Source organism: Arachis stenosperma, chromosome 9 (genome assembly GCF_014773155.1).
Source record: "Arachis stenosperma cultivar V10309 chromosome 9, arast.V10309.gnm1.PFL2, whole genome shotgun sequence".
NCBI lineage: Eukaryota > Viridiplantae > Streptophyta > Magnoliopsida > Fabales > Fabaceae > Arachis > Arachis stenosperma.
The window spans coordinates 146,969,555-146,992,306 of NC_080385.1; the positions used below are offsets into that span (position 1 = coordinate 146,969,555).

Consider the following 22,752-nt stretch of genomic DNA (forward strand, 5'->3'; position numbering starts at 1 on the left):
GACATTTTTTCTTTATATAATCAGGGAACCAAACTCTTTTTTCCAATTATTAAACAAATGGATCACGTGCTTTTAACTAGCATAAATATATAATATTAACTTCAGTAATGGAAACTTATACTCACAAATGGCTATAAATTTCTAACCTTTACAAAACCCCCTTTTCAACATTCCCAAAAAATGAATAAACACTATACACCACCAAAAAATGCGATAAAATCCCTCCCAAAAGAGTTAATCATTGAGATTTTATGCCGAACTGATCCTCTTACTATTGGGAGATGCAGACTCCTGTCAACAGAGTGGATGAAAACACTATCAACTTTTGAATTCTTATCCCAACATTATATGTTTCATTCAAAGAATCAATGCTCAATTCTAATTCAAGCTTCCTTTTCTCAATGGCCAGGTCAGAAAAATTCGATCATTAGGGTCAACCCAGATAAAGGTAATAGATTGTATTCATTCTTGCCACCAATATTAAGTCAGTCTCTATCCTTTAAAATCATCGGAGTTGAAAATGGTAATATTTGTTTTTCATATCAGACGAACAAACATACACATTTTCTGTTGGTATTCAATATATTAACTCGAAAAACCAAAGAGATTACTACTTACAACAAATTTGATTCCATAATCTCAATGAATAATATCTTAGCTTTTGTATATCTTCCAAGAGAGACTCAGTATTGTATTTTCCATGGTTTTAAAAAATCCTCAAATGATAAACATATTCTATATAAGATATATTCTTCCAAAACTCGACAATGGACAAGAATGCATGGTTGTCATGGTGTTATAGGAAAAATTAGTCCTGAGTATGTCTCACTTGATGGTCATTTGTATTGGATCAATTGTTCAGCTGACCAGTCCTCAGTACCAGAGTCAATTGTGATTTTCTCGATTATAACGAGAGAAATCAATATTTTGCCTATACCAGTACAATTTCGATCACATTGTCATAAGATCTTAAGTTATCAGGAAAAGGTTTGCTTCATTTCTTACCCTGGAAGTGTAGATAACTGTCGTGTATCCATGTGGAGCATTGAACGAAGAAGGAATGATTCTTTCTCATGGAAGGGAAGACTCAAGTTACAAGGTGTAAAGATATACGACCATCCTAGATTATTTATAGACAAAGATCTCATTACATTAACGGATGAGAGTATACATACAGGAAGACCTTCCAATGAAATTGTACTGTCAATATTCAAATATTCTGAAGGATATTTAAGACACCATCTTCAATGTGGAGCATGGTGGCATCCCACGGAAGTCAATTTTATTAACCAACTTTGTCTAGGGTTATTCCCAGTTGAGTAGGATTGTAAAAAATAAAATCTTTTGTATTATTCTTTTCTACAGAACATAAGTCAATCAAGTTGAATGCTTTTTTTCAAGTAATATTTCAAGAAAAGTTATTATCGATGACCAAATTCCGTGTAATTTAATTTGTATAAGTCAATAAAAATAGCATTTCACCTTATAGGAATAAAATATTCAGGAAAACAATTCTTATCATACCAGAAATGATAAGTATAAATATATCAATTAGAGAATTATGAGTAAAAAGATCGTGAATACAACATCTGTTTTAATCAATAAGAAGTTTTTTTAAACTAAAAATAGTAAGATATATAATTTTTTAAACAAAAAACAAAAACAAAAACAAAAAGAACTACATAAAATACATTAGGCCAGTGGCATTGAGATATCTTAAACAAAACAAACAGAAATAAATTAAAGTAACAATAAATAAATAAGTGAAGAAAACAAAGGTTATGAGTTTCTCTTTATACAATAGTAAATAATATAATAAAAAAATTCAGCCCCATCCCATCAACATCGGAAATAACTGGAAAAAATTAAAATAATAACAAAAGTTTATTGGGAAAGACAGTACATAACTAATTTTATCCTTGGATTTCTAAGACATTTAGGAAAAAAAATCTTAAATTTAGGTATGGCCAAAATAAATATATTATCAAAATATTAGCGTTAGCTAAATTTACTAATTAAACAATTTTCATGCTTGATTATTTTTAAACGTTGAAATAGCACAAATCACAATAATAAAATAAAAGAAGAAAAAAACAAAAAATCATAACGCATGCATTTGTACCAAATGCCAGTTTCACACATTCCCATGAGTACATAGTCATTAACCACGTTCCTAATTTTTTTTTCCTATGATGAAAAAAAAGAGGCACAATATTATAGAAAATTAGACATTCACGGAACCAATATATGGGAACAATAAACAAATAGTACAAGACAAATTGTACTTATAAAGGCAAATGGAGAACATGCATAGTCTATTAGATAATGCACACATCAAGTCACTCTGAGTGTGATTCTATTTTAACATTATCAGGAAAGTATTTTACTCCCAAGAATATTAATAATAAACCTAAATCTGAGTTGTAGGTTGGTTCTCCATGTAGAATATATAGAAAGAGTACATAATTATCTAACCAAGAACAAGGATAAGTAGGTCACAACAAACCTTTTTTAATGTGTCTTAGACTTCCACAAAACTTTTTGTTTTAACACCTGCATCTTCATAAATAAAAACTTCCAATTCACAACTTTTAATAGAGATCGTTCCCTCTGTAATAGTTTGTACTTTTCCTCTCCGTAATAGTTTGTAGTTTTCCTTTGTAAAAGAGGTAAATGAAACACATACAAGGCTTATTTTCACAAACTAAGCCTCCATCGCTACAGTTCCTTCTGTAGCCTTATTTCCTCAACAATTTTGCTGAAGATTTCCAGGGATGAATTTAGATAAAGCAAAACATGCAAGAAAACAGAGATATGCTATTGTTGTGGGGAAGAAGCAAAAATTATATCACAGAACACATGAAGGTTATATCATTTGTTTATCTTTACTATTAATTTCTTCAATCTGAGTATGACATTATACTCTTCTTATTCGAATGTTACACTTTTTTGTTAGTTTCTACTTGCATATTTTCCCTTTTCTTATTACATGTAAAATACATAAAGTGTTGGACATTACATTGCAGAGAATCAAAGACCAGATTCCTCACAGTGTCACACATTCAAAGAAGATTATTCTGTTGGTAGACGACCTCTTGCTGAAATACAATCAGGCAAGTTGACCTTTAATGTCTAAGTAAAATAAGTCAATTATATTTAAGAAAAAAATTTACACAAAAAGAATTAAAATTTTAAGCACAAAATCTGTCTATATTTTCCTGTAAGCTTAACATCGTTAAGCAAGAGCATGACAGAGATTAGTAAACATCCATATGTCTCTTTGTTTTTTATTTATCTAACAAGATTCTAGATATCATACCTGGTAATAAGTCTAATGAGTAATGTAGTTATTCATCCTATTAATTTGACTGTAAGGAATCCATCAAACTAAAAGGTAATACTTATATCTATGCATGCCTTTTATGACAGACAACTAAAACTTATAACAAAATATAATTTCATGAAATCAGTTTCCCGTGCATCTCATTTGTGCCAAACATTGTGCAAGTCTAAAAACTATTTTGTTTCAAGGATGTACTGCACGAGAGAGTATTGTTACGGAAATAAACAATAGTTCCCAAATTCAGAGAAAGTCTACAAGAAATCGTGATACTTCCCGACGAATAGATGTAACAACACAACATGCAACTCTATCAGGAGAACATCTTGGGAAGACTTCCTCTCATATTCAACCAGGTATCTTCTTATTTTGGATTAAATTTAGTTACCCAACTATCTCAGGTGTATATAATTAGGTTACTATAAAAATTTCTGTAAACAATGAGGATTTTTGAAGATTTGAGTTTTAGCAATATCATTATTCTATGACATATGTCAAAAATTGAAACTATTAGCTACTTATTACACACAAGGTTGTGTTAGAAAAAATAAGATCACTTAAATTACAAATACGGTAGTTGAGAATGAGATAGGTTTAAACAGATTCATTGTTCAACAAAGTATTAGTAATGTTATGCATAATATCGATATAATCATAAAATGCAATGACATTTGACTTGAAAATAACTAGATATTTCACATAGATCATGACAGTAGGTTTTCTAAGTTTGTGAAAATCCAATCGGTAAGTGACTGATTCAATTGTTAGTGTCACTGTGCTTTAACCAGAGTTCAACAGTTTTATTTAAATATAAACTAAAATTATTCAAAGGTGAATATGTAATTTCAAATTTTTTAGTTAAATTATTTCTAAATTAGTAAAATTTAATATCTCACAATTTCACAAAATAACTTGACTATAATTTAGCAATAAAAGATCACAGACAACTCCAAACATCTAGAAAACGTTAACAAATTTCCAACCAAACCCACAAATTATGACAAATCATCAAGAACATATTACATACAGCAAAATAAAATGTCACGCATACAAAATACACATTCAAATTCCTTAGAAGTTATTATGAAAAAATTTTCTTTAAAAAAAGGCTTCATTTGGTTATTGGCATCAATGTCGAATTGGATTTTTCATGATCAACAAAATTATTCCAAAAAATTTCTGAAATTTTCATCTACAGTCAACAAAACTATTCCAAAATTAAAAGAACAAAAGCAACAAAACAAGCAGCAACCGTATTCTATTTTGTTAATCAACAGAGTTAATCAAAACAAAATTATCACTACTATTGGCAATTACAACTACCAGAATCCAGAATCTTAAAACACCAATTCAGGATCATTATAATTAACCAAATAAAAAAAAAGAATGAGCTACGGAAGAAGTAAAGAAAGAGAGAGAATAACATAATCAAACCGTATAATTTTGGACGGCAGCAGAGACATATGGCGAATAGTGCACGGCGGTAGAAGTCTCCACGGCGGCAGAGTAAAACACGATGGCACTTGGCTGTGAGCTCAATAAAGAGAGGGATCAATGTCAGAGACGGGCGAAGACAACGATGACAGCCACACTAGTCCAGCACGGCCGCTGAAGACGACTGCAGACGTGGGCTTGACAACACCAGGAGGACACAAACCACTATGGCAACAACAGCTCCGAGCAAACCATTTGGCGATGCGAGGCTAACGGATCCAGGCTAAGAGGTGCCGGCTGACAACGATAACGAAAGTTCTAGCCTTGACGACACAACAAGGGCAGAGAACTCAACACCATTACTACTAGCGGCGCTGGAACTCAGACAGATAGAAAGGGTATGCAGTTAGGGTTTTCCTTCTTGAGAGAGTCAGAGAGGGGATGGGGGTATTCATTAAAGTGACTTTTTTTACATTGGTTAGTTATTTAGGTTCCTATAATGCTTGCGTTTTTTATTGGTTTTATAACGCCCACTGATTGATAAAATACAAAATCAATTGAACAAAAAAAAGCTGTAATGCCACAAATTTTGTTATCAAGTGTATTTTTTATTATTACCTTATCTAAATTCAATGCTTACTGCCATTGTTTAAAAAGTTTTCTAATTGGTTAGTTCCTGAATGAAATATGCTAAATGATCATTGACATTATTCACTCAATCTTTAATTTTAATTGATAAATGAACCTCTAATTTAGTGTATCTATATTGAAGAAAATCTTTTATTTTAACAGTTCACCAATAAGTATTAAATGACTGGAAGGCTAGAAGAGAGTTATAAAATCTCTCTATACACTTTTCTATCAATTGGCATACAGACCAATAGATGTCTTTATTCATTAAGTTTGACTTTTTTTAAGTGGTAAGTTATTCAGGTATCTATAATAATGCTGTATTTTAGTAGTTTTATAATGCCCGTGATAAAATATAAAATCAATTGAACAAACAAATTCGAAAGCCACAAATTTTGTTATTACGTGTATTCTTGAAAATTACATCATATAAATTCAATGCTCAGTGCCATTTTTAAAATATTTTTCTAATTCATTACTTTCTGGATAAAATATATTAAATAATCATTTACATTATGTACTCAGTCTTTAATTTTACTTGATAAATGCTACTTCTATTGTAGTGTACCTGTAATTAAGGGATTTTCCAATGTTAATAGCTTACGAATCACTATTGAATGGCAAGCAGGCTAAAAGAAAGAATATAATCTCTCTATACAATTTTAACTCCAATTGGCATGTAGAATAATAGATGTCTTCAGTAATTAAGTTGACTATTTTTAAGTGATTTTATAATGCATGTGAATTAATTAAATACAAAATTAATTGAACCAAAAAATTCTAATGCTACAAATTTTGTTATTAGATGTATTTCTTAAAAGAACATTATCCAAATTCAATGTTCAATGTCACTTTGTAAAAAAAAATGCTGACTGTTAGCTCCTAAATAAATTTAGTTAAATGATCATTTACATTATGTACTCAGTCTTTAATTATAATTTATAAGTGCAATCTCTCATTCAGTATACTGAATTTAACGAATTCTCCAATTTTAACAGCTTATGAATTACTATTGAATGGCAGGCACGGTGGAAGAGGACAATTCTATTTGTGACGATCACGATGAAACACATGAAGACCATGGTATGTTGTTCATTTCATATAACCAAATTAATATCTAAAGAAGCACATGCAAATGTTAATTTTCTAATAGGAAAGTCATCTAATTAACGAATAACACTATGTTTGGTTTGATGGAAAATAAATGAAAAAAATCAATGGAAAGAAAATAGATGGAAAATGATTTTTTTTCTTTGTTTGGTTATCAAAGAAAATAAGAAGGAAAGAAAATTCCTGTGTGGGTCTCACTAATGAAATTTTCTTTCCATCACAAGCATGAAAACAAGAAGAAAAGTACTATAATTTTGTATTTTCAATACTAAACTTAGTTATTTTTTTATTGACAAATATTAATATAAATTTGGTTTTAATATATTATTATAATAAGAAAATTTTTAAATTTTATATGTCTTAGATAAATAATTTAAATTAAATATATAAAATTATAATATTCTATAATATTTATTAAATATAATAAAACATGAATAAATAAATATATTTATACTTTATTTTATGATAAGGGTATTAATGTAATTTGATACTGTTATGATTTTGATTTTCTTCTCACTTTTGTTTGGGTCCAAACAAAAAAAAATTCTGTCTCTTTTCTTTTCATCTATTTTCTATTTATCCAAACAACATATAAATAACTCAACTTTTCCTTCCATTTTCTTTCTTCTTATTTTCTTTTCTCTTATTTTCTTTTCTTCCATTTTCTTTGCAACATCCAAACAAAGTGAAAATGTTTATTCATATGTTTTAGAATATGCTGTTGTTTTTACACGAGTCTGCTAAATTTTGATGTCTTCATTGTACAGCTGAAGAACCACATAATTTACCGCCTGACACTATGTTGCAAAATGAAAGAGAAGGTAGTACATTGAAATATGAATCATGCCTTTTACAGGCTGTTTAATACTAAAGCTGATTTTTAAAAAGAACCCATGATTTACAGGTTATTTAGATATGGGGGATCCAGATTTTGAGTGCGAGCACTGTGGCGCTAGGTTCTGGTATGATGAACGAATTGATAGACATTATAATTCAAGAAATCCTAAATTCACTTTATGTTGCCGTCGAGGTCAAGTGCAGCTACCAAGACTACAACAACCACCAGAAATTCTTGATGAGTTATTCTTTGGCTCAGATGCAAAAGCTATTCATTTCCAAAATAATACTCGCACATATAATAGCATGTTTGCTTTTACTTCGTTTGGGGGAAAATAGATAGATCCGTTAACAACAATAGTCGAGGACCCCCTACCTTCATTTTGCATGGTCAGAATTATCACCTTATGGGAAGTTTATTGCCTCAAGAAGGAGCGTCAGCAAAATTTGCTCAACTATACATTTATGACACTCAAAATGAGATTAAAAACCGGACTTCAGTTGTAAGGTATGATATAATAATGTTGCTTCATCTGAATTTTAAAACTTTTATGCAGTGTTTCAAAAATAATTACACAAGTTGCTTTTACTTTTCAGTTCTGACAAAGACGCAGATAAATGGAATGTTCACATAGTTTCAGACATTATACAAATGCTAGATACACATAATGTTCTTACCAAATCTTTTCGTTTGATGCGGGATGTCCTGACTAATAATCCCCAAACAAACATGCGTCTTAAGCTCATTGGAAAAAGAGGTAGAGATGGAAGAACATACAACTTGCCATCAGTTGATGAGGTTGCAGGCTTGGTTGTCAGAGATTTTGATCCACATACACAAGGAAGGGATATTATTGTTGAAACAAAGTCTGGTGAACTTAAACGGATTTCTGAACTACATCCGTCATACCTAGGATTACAATACCCTTTATTGTTTCCATATGGTGAAGATGGTTGGAGGGAAAAAATTTCATTGAATATAGTTAACACCAATCCTAACAATGAAAGCTCCTATGTAAGTATGAGGGATTTCTTTGCTTTCAGAATACAACATAGAAATTTACGTGAGGGTGTTTTGATCTATTCTCGAAGACTTTTTCAACAATTCATAGTTGATGCCTACTCAATGATTGAAGCTTCTAGGTTGAAATATGTGTACTCAAAACAAAAAGAATTTAGAGCTGAAATCTATAAGGGACTAAAAGATGCAATTCTCAATGGAAAAACTGAAGCATCTAACATTGGAAAGCGCATTATTCTACCGGCAACCTTTACAGGTGGACCAAGATATATGATCCAAAATTATCAAGATGCAATGGCCATCTGCAGATCAATTGGTTATCCAGATTTATTTATTACATTTACTTGCAATCCACAATGGGAAGAAATCAAACGTTATTGCAAAGAGACCAACTTGAAGCCTGAAGACAGACCTGATGTAATTTGCAGGTTATTCAAAGCAAAGTTGGAGAAGCTTATCAAAGACATTCATAAAAATAGAATTTTTGGTGTTTCCAAAGCAGGTAAATAAATTATTATTTAATCATTTAAAAAAAAACTACAGTTTGAAAAAGTCAACTGATTGGTGTGTTTAACAACCTTTGCTTGCAGTGATATATACCATCGAGTTCCAGAAACGTGGATTGCCACATGCGCATATATTACTATTTCTTGCAGCAGAATATAAATATCCTTCTCCAGAAGATATTGACAAAATCATATCAGCTGAGATCCCAGATCCATTACATGATCCAAATTATTATGAAGCAGTTAAGCATTTTATGGTACATGGGCCATGTGGGCTTGCAAAGAAAAACTCCCCTTGCATGGAAAACGGTCAGTGCATTCGTCATTTTCCAAAAAAATTCGTTGATTTTACTACCATTGATCAGAATGGATATCCAATATATAGGCGTCGAGATGATAATAGAACCATTGAGGTTTCAGGTATTGAGTTGGATAATCGTTATGTTGTGCCTCATAATAGATTCCTATTGTTAAAATATGGTGCTCATATAAATGTTGAGTGGTGCAATCAATCACGTTCAATCAAGTATCTATTCAAGTACATTAACAAAGGAAATGATAGAGTAACAGCATCTTTCTATTCAAATTCAGCAGTTGATCGTCCTAATTTCATTGTAGATGAAATAAAAATGTTTTATTATTGTCGCTACATCTCTCCATGTGAATCTGCTTGGAGGATATTTGCATATGATATACATTATAGGAAACCATCAGTTGAACGGCTGAGTTTTCACTTGCCTGATGAGCAGACAGTTCTATTTGAAGATAACGACACATTGCAAACCACGGTAAACAGAGCAATAATCAAAGAATCAATGTTCATAGCATGGTTCAAAGCAAATGCAACTTATGAATCAGCCAGACTATTAACTTACAATGAATTCCCAACTCATTTTGTCTGGAAACGAAGCATCAGAACTTGGGAACCAAGAAAAAGTGCTCAAGTAATTGGTAGATTATTCTTTGTCCCACCATCATCCGGTGAATTATACTATCTTAGAATGCTATTGAATATTGTAAGAGGTCCAACAAGTTATGAAGATGTTAAAACATACAATGGTGTCATCTACTCTTCATTTAGAGATGCGTGTTATGCACGAGGTTTATTAGATGATGATCAAGAATATGTTGACGCAATTGAAGAAGCAAGTCACTGGGGATCTGGACACTATGTGCGCAAACTTTTTGCAACACTTTTATGGTCAAACACAATGGTACGACCTGAGGCCGTTTGGGAAAAAAGTTTTGGGCTATTATCAGATGGCATACTACATGATCATATCACCATGTTTAACTCACCAGGTTTTATTTCCTTATCTAAAATTTAATCCTACCTTTCTACTTTATATTTCTTATCTATAGCATACCTTTTGTATAATTATGCTTTTATACATATGTTACAAAATATAAGAAAAGAAATGATTTTTTTTAACAAAAATTATTCATTACTGATTTCATACAAATCATATCATACTCATTGAAAGTTTTATTCATATTGCAGATTTGACTCTGTCTGAATCTGAGTTATTACAACTGACTCTGATTGAAATCGAGCAAATACTTAATAGTAACGGAAAGACACTGCGTGATTTTCCAACAATGCCATATCCTAATATGGAAAACATACACCTTCAACGGCGGGGAATTATGCAAAATAAATTAATACTTGATGAACTATCTTATGATCGTGTTTTCTTAGCAGAACAACACAGTCAATACTTAGCACAAATGACATCGGAACAGAAGACCGTTTATGATAAAATTATTGCTGTCGTGAACTCAAATTCAGGAGGAGTTTTCTTTTTATATGGATATGGAGGTACAGGTAAGACTTTTATTTGGAAAACATTATCTGCTGCTATTAGGTCAAAAGGTGAAATTGTCTTAACAGTTGCTTCGAGTGGTATAGCATCTCTTTTATTACCTGGAGGAAGAACAGCTCATTCCAGATTTGCAATACCTCTTACTCCTGATGAATATTCTACTTGCAACATTAAACAAGGAAGTCCATTGGCAGAGTTAATTTCTGAAACAAAACTTATTATTTGGGATGAAGCACCAATGATGAATAAGTTCTGTTTTGAAGCACTAGATCGGACTATGAGAGACTTGCTTCGTTCTACTAATGATTCAAGTTTATCATTACCTTTTGGTGGTAAAACTGTAGTCTTTGGCGGAGATTTCAGGCAAATTCTTCCAGTTATCACAAAAGGGTCTCGACAGGACATTGTTAATGCTTCAATTAACTCTTCTTACCTGTGGCATGAGTGCCAAATTTTGAGCTTAACACAGAATATGAGATTAAGAACTTCAACTGGAATTCACAATAGTGAGGAATTGAAATCGTTTGCAACGTGGATCTTGAATGTAGGTGATGGAAGGCTTGGACAACTAGAAGATGGATGTGGGTTAGTTGACATACCACAAGAACTTTTACTGACAGATTTTAATGACCCAATCCAAGCAATTGTTGAAGCAATTTATACTGACTATCTAAAGGACTATTCAAACATACAACATTTGCAAGGAAGGGCTATCCTTGCGCCAACTATTAGCGTTGTTGAAGAAGTTAATGATTACATGCTCTCTTTGAATAACAATGAAATGAAAAGATACCTAAGTTCAGATTCGCCTTGCTTTAAAGAAGGAGATAATGACACATTAGCTAGCATACACACTCCAGAATTTTTAGCAAGTATAAAATCACCAGGTCTCCCAACCATGAACTCTGTTTTAAAGAAGGTTGTCCTGTAATGTTGATTCGAAATATTGATCATTCAGCCGGTCTGTGTAATGGAACTAGATTGGTTATCACAAGGCTAGGCAACAAAGTAATCGAAGCTAAGGTCTTATCAGGAAGCAATATTGGAGAAAAGGTGTTCATTCCAAGAATGACCTTAACCCCGTCAGATGGAAAATTACCATTCAAATTTCAAAGAAGACAGTTTCCTTTGATGTTATCATATGCAATAACCATAAATAAAAGTCAAGGTCAATCTTTAAATCATGTTGGGTTGCTACTTAAGCAACCTGTTTTTACACATGGACAACTTTATGTAGCTGTTTCAAGAGTTACTAACAAAGATGGACTAAAGATCATAATATCTCATGATCAATCCAACAATTCCACATCAACATATAATGTGGTCTATCAAGAAGTTTTCAGAAATATTTAAACTGGTCTCAATATTCTTCGCTTGGTAAGATATCTCATATTTTTAGCATACTTATATTATATTAACTTCTTTAAATTCAAAATTTAGAATTGTTTTTATCAAATAACTATTTCTTTATGTGATTACTTCAACATAATATTTCTTTATAATAACTACACTTATATTTACACTTTGCAGATTATCCAAGAAGACCCATAATGCAACTGTCATGCTTCCGTTCAAATAGTAACACTCAACTTCCACTTATATCCATGTAGTCGAAACTATGTGTTTTTATTAGAATACTTGACCTGTTTACTATTTGCTGCTCATTTTTTTTTTCATCTTATCCCAAACTATATAATGTAGGAGATAAATCATCATTCTGATTTAATTTATAAGACCGCTAACCACTAAATTTTCTCATCGTAATATAAAACAATGATTATATCACAATTTACACATGTTTATGAAATTTATTATACACGTTAAAAACTAAATTACATTATAAAATATATTCGATGAGTATTATTACTTAATGAGTATTATTACTTAACCGCGCGTACGCGCGGGTCATTTGCTAGTTAATATATAATAGGAGAGTAGTAATAGGTTTGTTATTCGACAAGTGTCCAGCTTTAATGATCAACAAGTGGTATGTCTGCACTCATGACAAGTGGTACACTAAAAAAAACTAATAATAATAATAATCAATATATGATATGATGAAAGATAATCCTACCTAACGAAACAAAAACCTGAAGTTGTCAGTATTCAATACAACAACAGAAATTAGGCGGAATATTTGAAATTAAAATCAAATTTGGATTCTTCTCATATTTCACCGGTGGGCGCGTTCTTTCCCTCTTGGATCAGAATTTGAACTTGAGCATTTGAAATTAGGGTAAGAGTGAACAAATTTAAAATTAGAGGTTTAAAAATCAAAGCTTTCCTTGATTTCTTTCAATCTCTCTTTCTCTTCTTTCTTTCTCGCGCTCTCTCTCTGGTTGATTTTCTTTTATTATCTTCTTCGTCCATAACGACGACGTGGTAGAAGTACTGGACAAGTCACAGGCAAGAGAGTTGAATATCAAGAAGAGGAGAGGAAGATCTAAGAGACAAGGAGGCGGAGGAGGAGATGCAAGCTTCAGGAGCAGAGGTGAACAGAGCTTTTACGGTGATTTCAGAGGCGGCAGAGTGAGGAAGAAGCAGCACAGCAAAGATAGGATGTTCATCGCACCCCCTTCAAGCAACTTCCTTTCTGTTGCAACGCGTAACTACTCTCCCTCTAACTCTCCCTAAGCTTCCCCTTTTTATGTTAATTATCTCTTCATCTTATACTTTTTTAACAATTCAGGCTTTCATTTACTCCGTTTGAATATCCGGTGTACACAACTGATGGGAGTATATAATAAATTGGGTTTGCAAATTTACTGGTAAGCCATCACAAGTGTTTTTCTTAATCGAAAGTTAATGGGCTGTTATATGATAAATTGGGTTTGCAAATTGGGTGCAGGAACATAATCCCGTGCAAATTGGGTGCAAATTGTGAGTTACTGTAAGCCATCACTCTCTCTCACTTCCGCTGCGTTGACTTGCTATTCCTTTTGCTTTTTCTGCGTTGAGATGCATTTGGTTAAGAAACCTCGAGCTTGAGCTGAATGGTGAATTATAATTGCATGTTTCTTTGTGTATCGTTTTCTTCAATTTTTTAGGAAAGAATATTCATGATTGAGGAATCGAACTGTGTTTTTTTTTTTCTCCAATTCTTTTCTGCCATTAAATATTTTTTTTATTGAAATACAGCGTCTTGAGTAAAATATTAAGGAAGTTTATACTGTATGAGAAGGACAAGAAACTAGCGTTAAGAGCTTTTCTCACATTGTCGATGATTTGTTTGATTTCCTTCTCTTTTATTTGGTGATATAAGCTTCAGGTTTCTATCAAGCTGGTCTGTGAGTCTGTGACTCGGGTTTTAATAAACTGAAAATTGGAAATTGTAAAGGATATTCATACACATCATTAGAGGAAAACCTAGGGAAAAAGTACGTCTAAGTATTCAAAAAAAATATTGAAGTTTGATTATTAAACCGTATTATCATTGTGATTGTTCATCAGCTACTTATTCAATGTAGCTTTATATTGCTATTAGGTTGTGGATGCAATTCAAATATCTATACATATATATTTTTACATGTAAATATATAATTTTTTTTAATACATTAGCCTCAACAGAAAAAATAATTAATTGCTTTCCTTTACTATAAACTGCAATCAAAAGCCGAAGAACCAACAGTATAATTGTTGATCAGTTTTTAAGGACTGTTTGCTGTGATGTCAATTTTTAATCTCTTGGATATGAGTCTTTCATCTAATATTACTGTGTAAGGCTCTGAACTGATGTATAGATAGTGAAAATTGTTGTATTCCTTAAAACTGTGATTGAATCAGAGTAAAAAAAGCTTTGTTTTTTGAGAATGTTGATGCGATCTATGTATGTTCTCCATGTCTTTTAAATTTTCCATAATTGTTCTGCAGTGTCTGTTGAGGGTCCTTAAAAAGGAGAACTCAATCTTATTAACTGCCTCTTCAGTGTTTCTTCCAATTCACCCAATGATGGTTTCAGTTATTCACACTAGGCTGATAGAGGTAATGTTTGTGAGAACTTTGTCCTTAACTTTTAAATGTTGAATGGTTTAGGGTTTCTTTAAATATAGCATCCATGTGACCACCTTAATATTTAATATAAAGAAATTAAAAATTAATTATGGGATTAGAATCAATCTTCTTTAATTGTTTTTGTAGCAAAATCTTAATAAATATGATAAACTACATGAACTATATATGAATTATTGAGAATTTCTGATTCGTCCTCTGATCAAATGATATTGGATTTTGGATAAAATTTAATTTGTGCATTTGATAGTTGTTTATTTATTCTTTTTGTTGTTTGATAGCTTACAAGGCAGCCAGAAGCACCAGATAGGGCAGTGGCTCAATGGCATCTCTGGAAGAGCGTAGTGGCAGAATGGTGTGCCGCACTGGAAGAGGAGATGATTAGGAGATCTTGATGTCAGAAACGGTGGAATGATTCGACAAAAGAGGGAGCACACAGACAAGCTTTTGGTGGTTCGAATTCACTCCCTCAAAGCATCAGAATGAGTTTCCATTAGTGCCTTCTGTAAACTCAGCTTACTCTATCCAGTCAGATGCAGTTGAAAATGAATAATATCAAAGCTCCCTAAAGTACCCTAGCAGACAGGTATTATTCTATCATTTCATTTTTAGATTTTGATTATATTTTGTTATGACTAAAATAACACAGATTTATGCATTTGCACCCACCATCACATTGTTAAAAATTTTTCATTTGGTATGTCAATCCTCTCGTCACTAACACTTCACATATGCCAATATAAATTTTCTCGAAAGATGTTGAGTTCTTGATTTATTAGCTGGAATTGGTTTGAATAAAAAGGATTTGTTTTTGAAAATTCTATAACAGATAATTTTGGAGTAATGAAGATCATCAAGTAATGCAAAAAATAATTCTGTAAGAGAATTTTTTGCTGAAATGTGAACATGAGTTGTGGTGTTGTGCATGTCTTTGGTTTAAGGGAGGCTTACCCTTCAAAAGCAGTGCGAGCTGAGTTACTTTAAGCATACTTTCGAGTACTGGTAAGTGGTAACTAAGCTTTGTCCCTCTCTTTTTCCTTCTATAAGAAAAAATTAAAGATAAAAAAAAACAAACAAAGAAGGGTCTATTTTGAGCATACTTTCAGATAAGATATTTTGAGCATACTTCAATATCTTGGATTGTTTTTTATGTTACATCATTAATGCTATTAACTATGTTTATATTATATGGATTAATTCTATGGATTACAAGATAAGAAGATTACAATAGGCTAAGGCCATTGAGTTACAAACAAGCTGATGTGTTTCCTTTGTATTTTTCTCTCATCAGCAAGCCCAGTTGTGAGAATGTTTCCAAAAAGGTTCTCTCATCAGTAGGGGTGTGGTCATTAACAAAGGATTATTCATGGGAGACTATTATTTGTCATGATTCTGTTGATGTGAGATGGACAACACTTGGTGATCTCTTAATTAATGGAAAACTTTTGGGATGCTCATACTACCGAAATTTTGTTGTAGTCTGTGTAGCAAATATATCGGTAGGATTATCTTTTTTCAATCTGTTATTTTCAGTGGCAATTTTGAGTTTGAGTGCCAAATTTTTAATTTTCAATAGAGATTTGAGAAATTACATGTGTATTTATAAACTACTCTATGAACTGAGTAAACAAATTGATTTGAGTTTCAAAATGATTTTGTTTTTAAAAAATTATATGACATAGAGAAAAGAAAGGATAAAAACATTTCGATGTTATATCCATTTTGTTTTGAATATGCTCCCATCATCACGTTGTTAGCAATTCTTAATTGATCAGTTGGGTTTTAATTAATTGGATCCTACACTAAAATATATTTATGCTTTCTTCTTTATTATGAAGTTCGAATATATCTTTTGTTTTGAGTTAACAAACTAAGACTAAATTCTAATTTATTTTGTGTTTTGCTCTAATAAAAGAATGTAAGTTTAAATATATATGTCAGTAATAAGCTTCAATGGAGAGTTTGGTTCAATGCATATTCATTAAGTACTTCCTCAGATGAATGGCAGAAAAATGTGTTACATGCATATCATTCTGGACTTACTTTCAAATGCTAACACCAACAAAATGTGAGAGATTATAAAATGTTTGCAAATATTTTTTTTTTCAAAAATAAAATAAATTGAGCCCTTATATTGAATCCAACCACTATGAGGTTGTGAATATTATATGCATCACTTTTGTATATGGTTTTTCTTTTAATATTTAAAGTGAAAATATATTATGGTGCTTGGTAATTGTCCAGGGAGTTTTCATATTTTTGTAATTAGAGGACTTGCGAGAGATAGTGAAATCCAAAAAGGTAGTGTTTTGGAAGCTGAAGTTGAGATGTTTAACAAGTTTTTAGAGACAAGTGAGTGATTGTATATTTATCCAAAAGTTTTATTTGTTTTGGACATTGATTTTATATGTTATTTTGAACTTTGCATTTGGCCTTTATGTTAAAAGCTTTTATCTTGATCATTGATTAGGGAATCTATTTTGTTTTTTTATTGGTGTCTTTTATATTTAACCAAGTGGACCTTTCATAAGTTTCCTATTCTATATAAGTTAATTTTCAATATTTTTGTGTGTATTTATTATTTGTTACTATTTTGGATTTTTATGTTCTCCATTATGGGGCTCGCAATGTTATAAGTGTTACGAATGCTATAGTTTTAATATTAATTCTTTTATGATGTTCTTAGTGTGCTTTTGATCATTTCTGCTAAGCCAACTTGATAGAGAATGTGAATTCCTAGACACACAAGAGGATAATGAATGACAATCTTCTAATTGGTCTTCAAAAAATGAGTTGTATTCCGGTATGGGATTTATTTTTCCTTTCATATGAATTTATTAGATCATTGTGAAATATTCTTATTTCTTTTCATATGGTGAATCCTACCCCCATTGGATATTTTGCATTCCAATAAGAATTTGCAAATGGTAGTTTTGTTTAAAATCCTAGAAAAATTCTTCTCCTTCAATTTGGTGAGCATTTCTTTCTATATGCATCTGTTACTAATGGAAGAATAACAGGTTGGTTTGGCAAGGCCTTCTTTTTTTACTTCTCTTTTTAAAGAATATAATCTTTTGTCATGTTTTATGCTTGATTATATTTCTTGCATTCTGTTATTTTTTATTATATTTAATAGATTAGTAATTACAATTAGTTTCTAGGTGTTTACTTTTAATTAGTTGTTGGGCTTTAGGCTGTTCAATTTGATGTGTGAGTTGTCTTAATTTACGTTAAAAATTGCCGTTCATGATATTCACATGTATCTTTGTTATCTTTCTGATTTTTGTTTGATAGCAAATCTCAACTTTGTTATTATAAACAGAATTGTTTGAAGTTCAAGCAAAGACATTGGTAAATATAGCTGTTGATAGTGGATGTTACATATATCAAAGTCCAAGCTTAAATATTCTCATGGATTATCCCAACTTTAAAAAGATGACTTCATTGCAATTTTATGATTGGCCTAAAGTACCTTCCTTTAGGGAAAAAAATATTTTACAGGAATTTAGATACCAAGTTCACATATTTGTATGCACGGTATGCACTGTCTTGGGCGGTTTTCGTAGGTGTGTATGTCTATACTTTGGATCTTTCAATATTTTTTTTATGTTTTTGGTAAATTTGTATATAACATAAAAAAAGGAAAGACAGCGAGAAAAGAAAAAACAAGATAACACTTGAATTTTAAAAAGGAAAGACAGTGAGAAAAAGAAAAATAAGATAACATTTGAATTTTTTCTTCTTTCTGAAACTATGCCACCTTTGTTGTGGCATATACTATACAAATGTAAGGTGATGTAATGTTCATGGTTGATAATATTTTTGTGTAAATAAAAGAATTTTGGTGCTGGACAACAAAATGTTCAAATTTTTTGGAAAAAAAAAAAGAAGAAATTGACCCAAGCTACTGAAGCAAAACTACATAGTAAGTGTAAAGTATAACACTTTTTTGTATATTTTTTAATTTTAGTCTAGAAGATTTTAGCAAAAAGTTATGGAAGATAAAAAAAATTATTCATGACTAAATTGTATGATTGATGGTGTAATCTTTTGAGAATAAATTTAGTTTATCTGATTCTTCTTTGGATTTGTTCATAATGTGTTTGAACAAATTGTTTTTTGTTAGCAATTCAAACATGTGATGCTTTGATGAGATGGTTTTATGTGTGATTTTAGGATTTGGGTTGAGACAAATCCAACTGTTAACTATTCGAGATCTATTTGGAAAAGGCAATTTTGTTAGTGTTGAACAGAAAGCTTAGCGTTTATCCCAAACTTGCTAAGATTCAAGATGTTGGAAACAAGGCGAATTTGTCGGTTGAGCATTTTCTTATTTTGTTAATAGTTGAGTATTGTTCATTTCAGCAAGAAGTCAGTTTTAAGAATGTCAACCAACCCAACTAATTCTGCTGTTGGTGTCTTTATTTCATGACGGTAATGAATCCAAGGTCAAAACTCACAAACACACCTTAAATTATGAATTTTTGAATAAATCAGTGTCATACTTGGAGATGACTTATTGATTATGCTCTTAGCTTAATTTCCTTTGGCACTTCGTTAGTCAATATGAAAATGCAAAAAAATCTTATGACTAGAATGTATAATGATGTAGATATTAAAATAACCACAGTTTTGTAGGCCTTTTCATCAACCAGTCCCATGATATACTGTCTTCATATGATGGTTACACCCACCTTCAAAGCATATGTCATTAAATCATATGATGTTCTACAATAGCATCGTACCTAAATTAATAGGGTGAAAGAGTGATTACTTGCTGTATTTTACATTCAAAGATGCTTTTGAAATTTTTAAAGTGATGTTATACATAGTATCAAATATAAGGAAAGGAACTGAATTATACATTGAAATTTTAAACATTTATCAAAAGAAGTCTCTTGAAATTTAAGAAAAAAGAGTCAATGTAATATTGCCGGTGGATCAAAAAAACTAAATTTTTATCTGAAAATTATACTTTGATAAGTAAGCTTGGATAACGTTTGAGGACATATACCAAACTAACGAGGGCAAGTGACCCAAAATTTGATTCATATGAATTTTTTTCTAACAAATGATTGGTATAAGTTATGCACAACATATTTGTATTGTGCCTTGGTATCTTATTGTATTTTTATTGTGCCTTGGTCCATTTTTGGAGCTTATAGCGACTAGATCATTGTTTAAAAGCCTTGATAATACCCGTCCAAAAAAAAAAAAAGCATTGATAATAACAAAATAAGATTTTTTATTTAATTGAATTGAATTTTTATGAACATTGAATTGTTTATTTTTTGTTTATAGCTTAAATATGTGACGAGTTGATGAGATAATTTCATTATAATACTATTTAGCTCAAACGAAATTTTCTTATGAATACATCAAATACTTATCGTATAATGTGCTAAACTATAAAAGTTAAATGAGTATAAGTAGTGGCAATTTTATCCCCCATATCTTTGACATTGTCAACAAGCATCAGTTTATAAATTTCATAATAGACTTTTGCTTCTTACTTTTTACAACTAAAACACCTTCAAATAAGATAACATTTTTATTTTTATGGAAAAATATATATAGACTTCTTTCAAGTACTACTTATATCAGAAAATAAAAATTACACAAATACCTCTATTTGAATATTAAGACATATTCAATTTATTATTCATTGGCAAACCATTGTGGTTAACATTTTGTATTATATTTTGTTTTTTCTTCGTTTAAATTAAACTTTACAAAGTGTGGTAAGTAATAGGCAGAACAATAAAATAAATTAGGATTATCAAAGTCGAATGCAATTTTAGAATTGTATTTATTAAAATACTTTTTTTATAATTTCTAAGTAATTGATATTTGATAGTTGACACATTTATATAATAGTTTATATATATATATATATATATAAGAGAAATCATTTCAATAATCTTCTTTTAATACAAAGTTTATTTATTTTTATAATTTTAGTTAAAATGTGTTATTAAAATTATGAATTGAAAAAAAATTATAGAAATGATAAAAAATATTAATTAAAATATTAAAAAAATTAGCCACTGCAAATATTAATATTAATTTTTTTAACCGAATTAAACATCAATAATATAATAAAGATTAACCACTAAATATGCATATATATTAAATAAATTAACTCTTTCAGTAAAAAATATAAATTTAAATATAACAAAATAGATTAATTAGTGCATGAGCCATACACATGATAAATTTCAATAATTTTTATTTTAATTTCTACTTATTTTTTTAATACAGTAAGTGTGTTAGATTGGCATGATCAAATTGTTAGTATGAATGGTTATTAATTTTCAACCTTTGAAAAATTAGACCTTTTTTTATATGTTTGTTATGTAACAGTAAATTTAAACTTATAAATGTACAATGAATTCCTACGCCTGAATATAGTTTTAGCAATATTTATTAAATATTATTTGAAAAGTTAACATAAATATCATATATATTAATGGAATAGTGTTTGGCTCGGGCGTAACCTAGGTTTTACACTAGTAATTATTTAAAAATAAACAAAGTTACATGACCAACAAAATTTATTATTTTGGTCCACACTCGATCAATAAAAATATTTTTCTTACTAAATTCTAAATCTTAATACCCAAAATATTAACAAATATTAATAAAAAAGTATTTGCCTTCTAATATCTGTCTTTTAGAAATAACATAAAATAATTAGGGTTTTGGTTTAACCTCTATGGTATTGTTGTATTTCTAGCTATGGTGCATGTGGCAATGATTTTCGGCATATAGGGCATGTGGAGTGTAACATGAGCCATGGATCAACACAAGCTTGGTGAAAGACATGGCCACAACCAGGAAGAACCCTCAACATCTCAATCTCTTTGTAATCCCCTAAGCATATGATGCATCCACCTCCAACACTACTTTTCTTCATTACTTCATCAGAATATGACATCTTAGGGGAATTCTCGTAACCCGTGTCGATGTGACCGTCTACGTGGCCGTGGCAATGACCGTACTCTAGGGACTCGGCCACTGACACGGACACGTAGGGTGATGGAACATCGACCGGTGTGTGGAGTATGGTGGGGATTCTTGGAGGCCTGAAAAAGCAAGAACGTAAGAAATTTATGGTCTTAAACAAGAATATCAAGCCAAATATGAATGCCATGGCATGAGTGAAACGAAAAGCACTGTCGTTGGAGTTATTAATTATCATCGTTAAAACAAAGTTTTCGTTATCGGAGTCGGAGTTGGAAGTGGAATCGGACATCTTCAATGGAGAAATTGTTGCAGTGGGATTGGAAGAGGGTTAATGGGGTGGGTGTGTTTGTGTGTGATTGATAATAAGGGATTAATTTAACAATTTAATTTCTATAAGGTATTTTGTGTGTTGGTTCGTCAATGTCCTTTTTATATTCGATCATTGCATTAATTAAATACCATTATAATTCTCCTATTGTAGGAAAAAGAAACGCATCAATGGTATATTTTAACAAATTTTTTAAGATTTTTTTATGGTTTGGTTGAATTTTTTATTAGTTTTTTTATTTTTGTCTTATGCTAATTTTTTTTTAAAGATCAAACTTTAAATATTTTGGTTGTAAAAATTTTGATACTATATCATAAACTTACTTCTCTTCAAAAACTTAAATTGATAAGAGAAAACATATAAATGATTATATCTCTAACAATTTTATTGTTCATTACAAATTTAAAATAAAAAAATACTATGTGAACACACAAAAAATAATCGTTATTATATATTTATGTATAAATATATGTGTTGTTTAATTATATATTTTTTAATTTATATTTTGTATTTAAATATATATATATATAACTAATTTATTACTTGATTTTTAGTACACACATAACATTATTATTTAAAATAAGTAAAAGAAGTTTGAAGTATTTATTATATATTTTGATAATTCTATTCCTTATTATAATATATAAAATATAAGATTTAATATTTTTTAATATAATTAGATAATAGAGATAAAATATAATAAATAATTAAAATTTAGGAGAATTTGAAAATGAGAGTTTTAGTCTTTT

The 22,752-nt window shown here is 30.5% G+C and overlaps 2 protein-coding genes across 2 annotated transcripts; one reads left to right on the plus strand and one right to left on the minus strand.

The window, feature by feature from the left end:
- Positions 1-777: 777 nt before the first annotated feature.
- LOC130950047 (uncharacterized) lies at positions 778-15,104 on the plus strand. The gene is made up of 12 exons (XM_057878611.1): positions 778-1,197; positions 3,027-3,113; positions 3,471-3,696; positions 6,428-6,487; positions 7,282-7,335; positions 7,419-7,476; positions 7,949-8,874; positions 8,963-10,180; positions 10,380-11,573; positions 11,660-11,754; positions 14,572-14,682; positions 14,991-15,104. The coding sequence occupies exons 1-12, from the start codon at positions 778-780 to the stop codon at positions 15,102-15,104; spliced, it is 4,563 nt and encodes a 1,520-aa protein (XP_057734594.1).
- A 6,100-nt stretch (positions 15,105-21,204) lies between these two features.
- Positions 21,205-22,026, minus strand: LOC130947283 (RING-H2 finger protein ATL73-like). Its single transcript, XM_057875943.1, has one exon. The coding sequence runs from the start codon at positions 21,962-21,964 to the stop codon at positions 21,446-21,448; it is 519 nt and encodes a 172-aa protein (XP_057731926.1). The 5' UTR covers positions 21,965-22,026; the 3' UTR covers positions 21,205-21,445.
- Between the last annotated feature and the right edge of the window lie 726 nt (positions 22,027-22,752).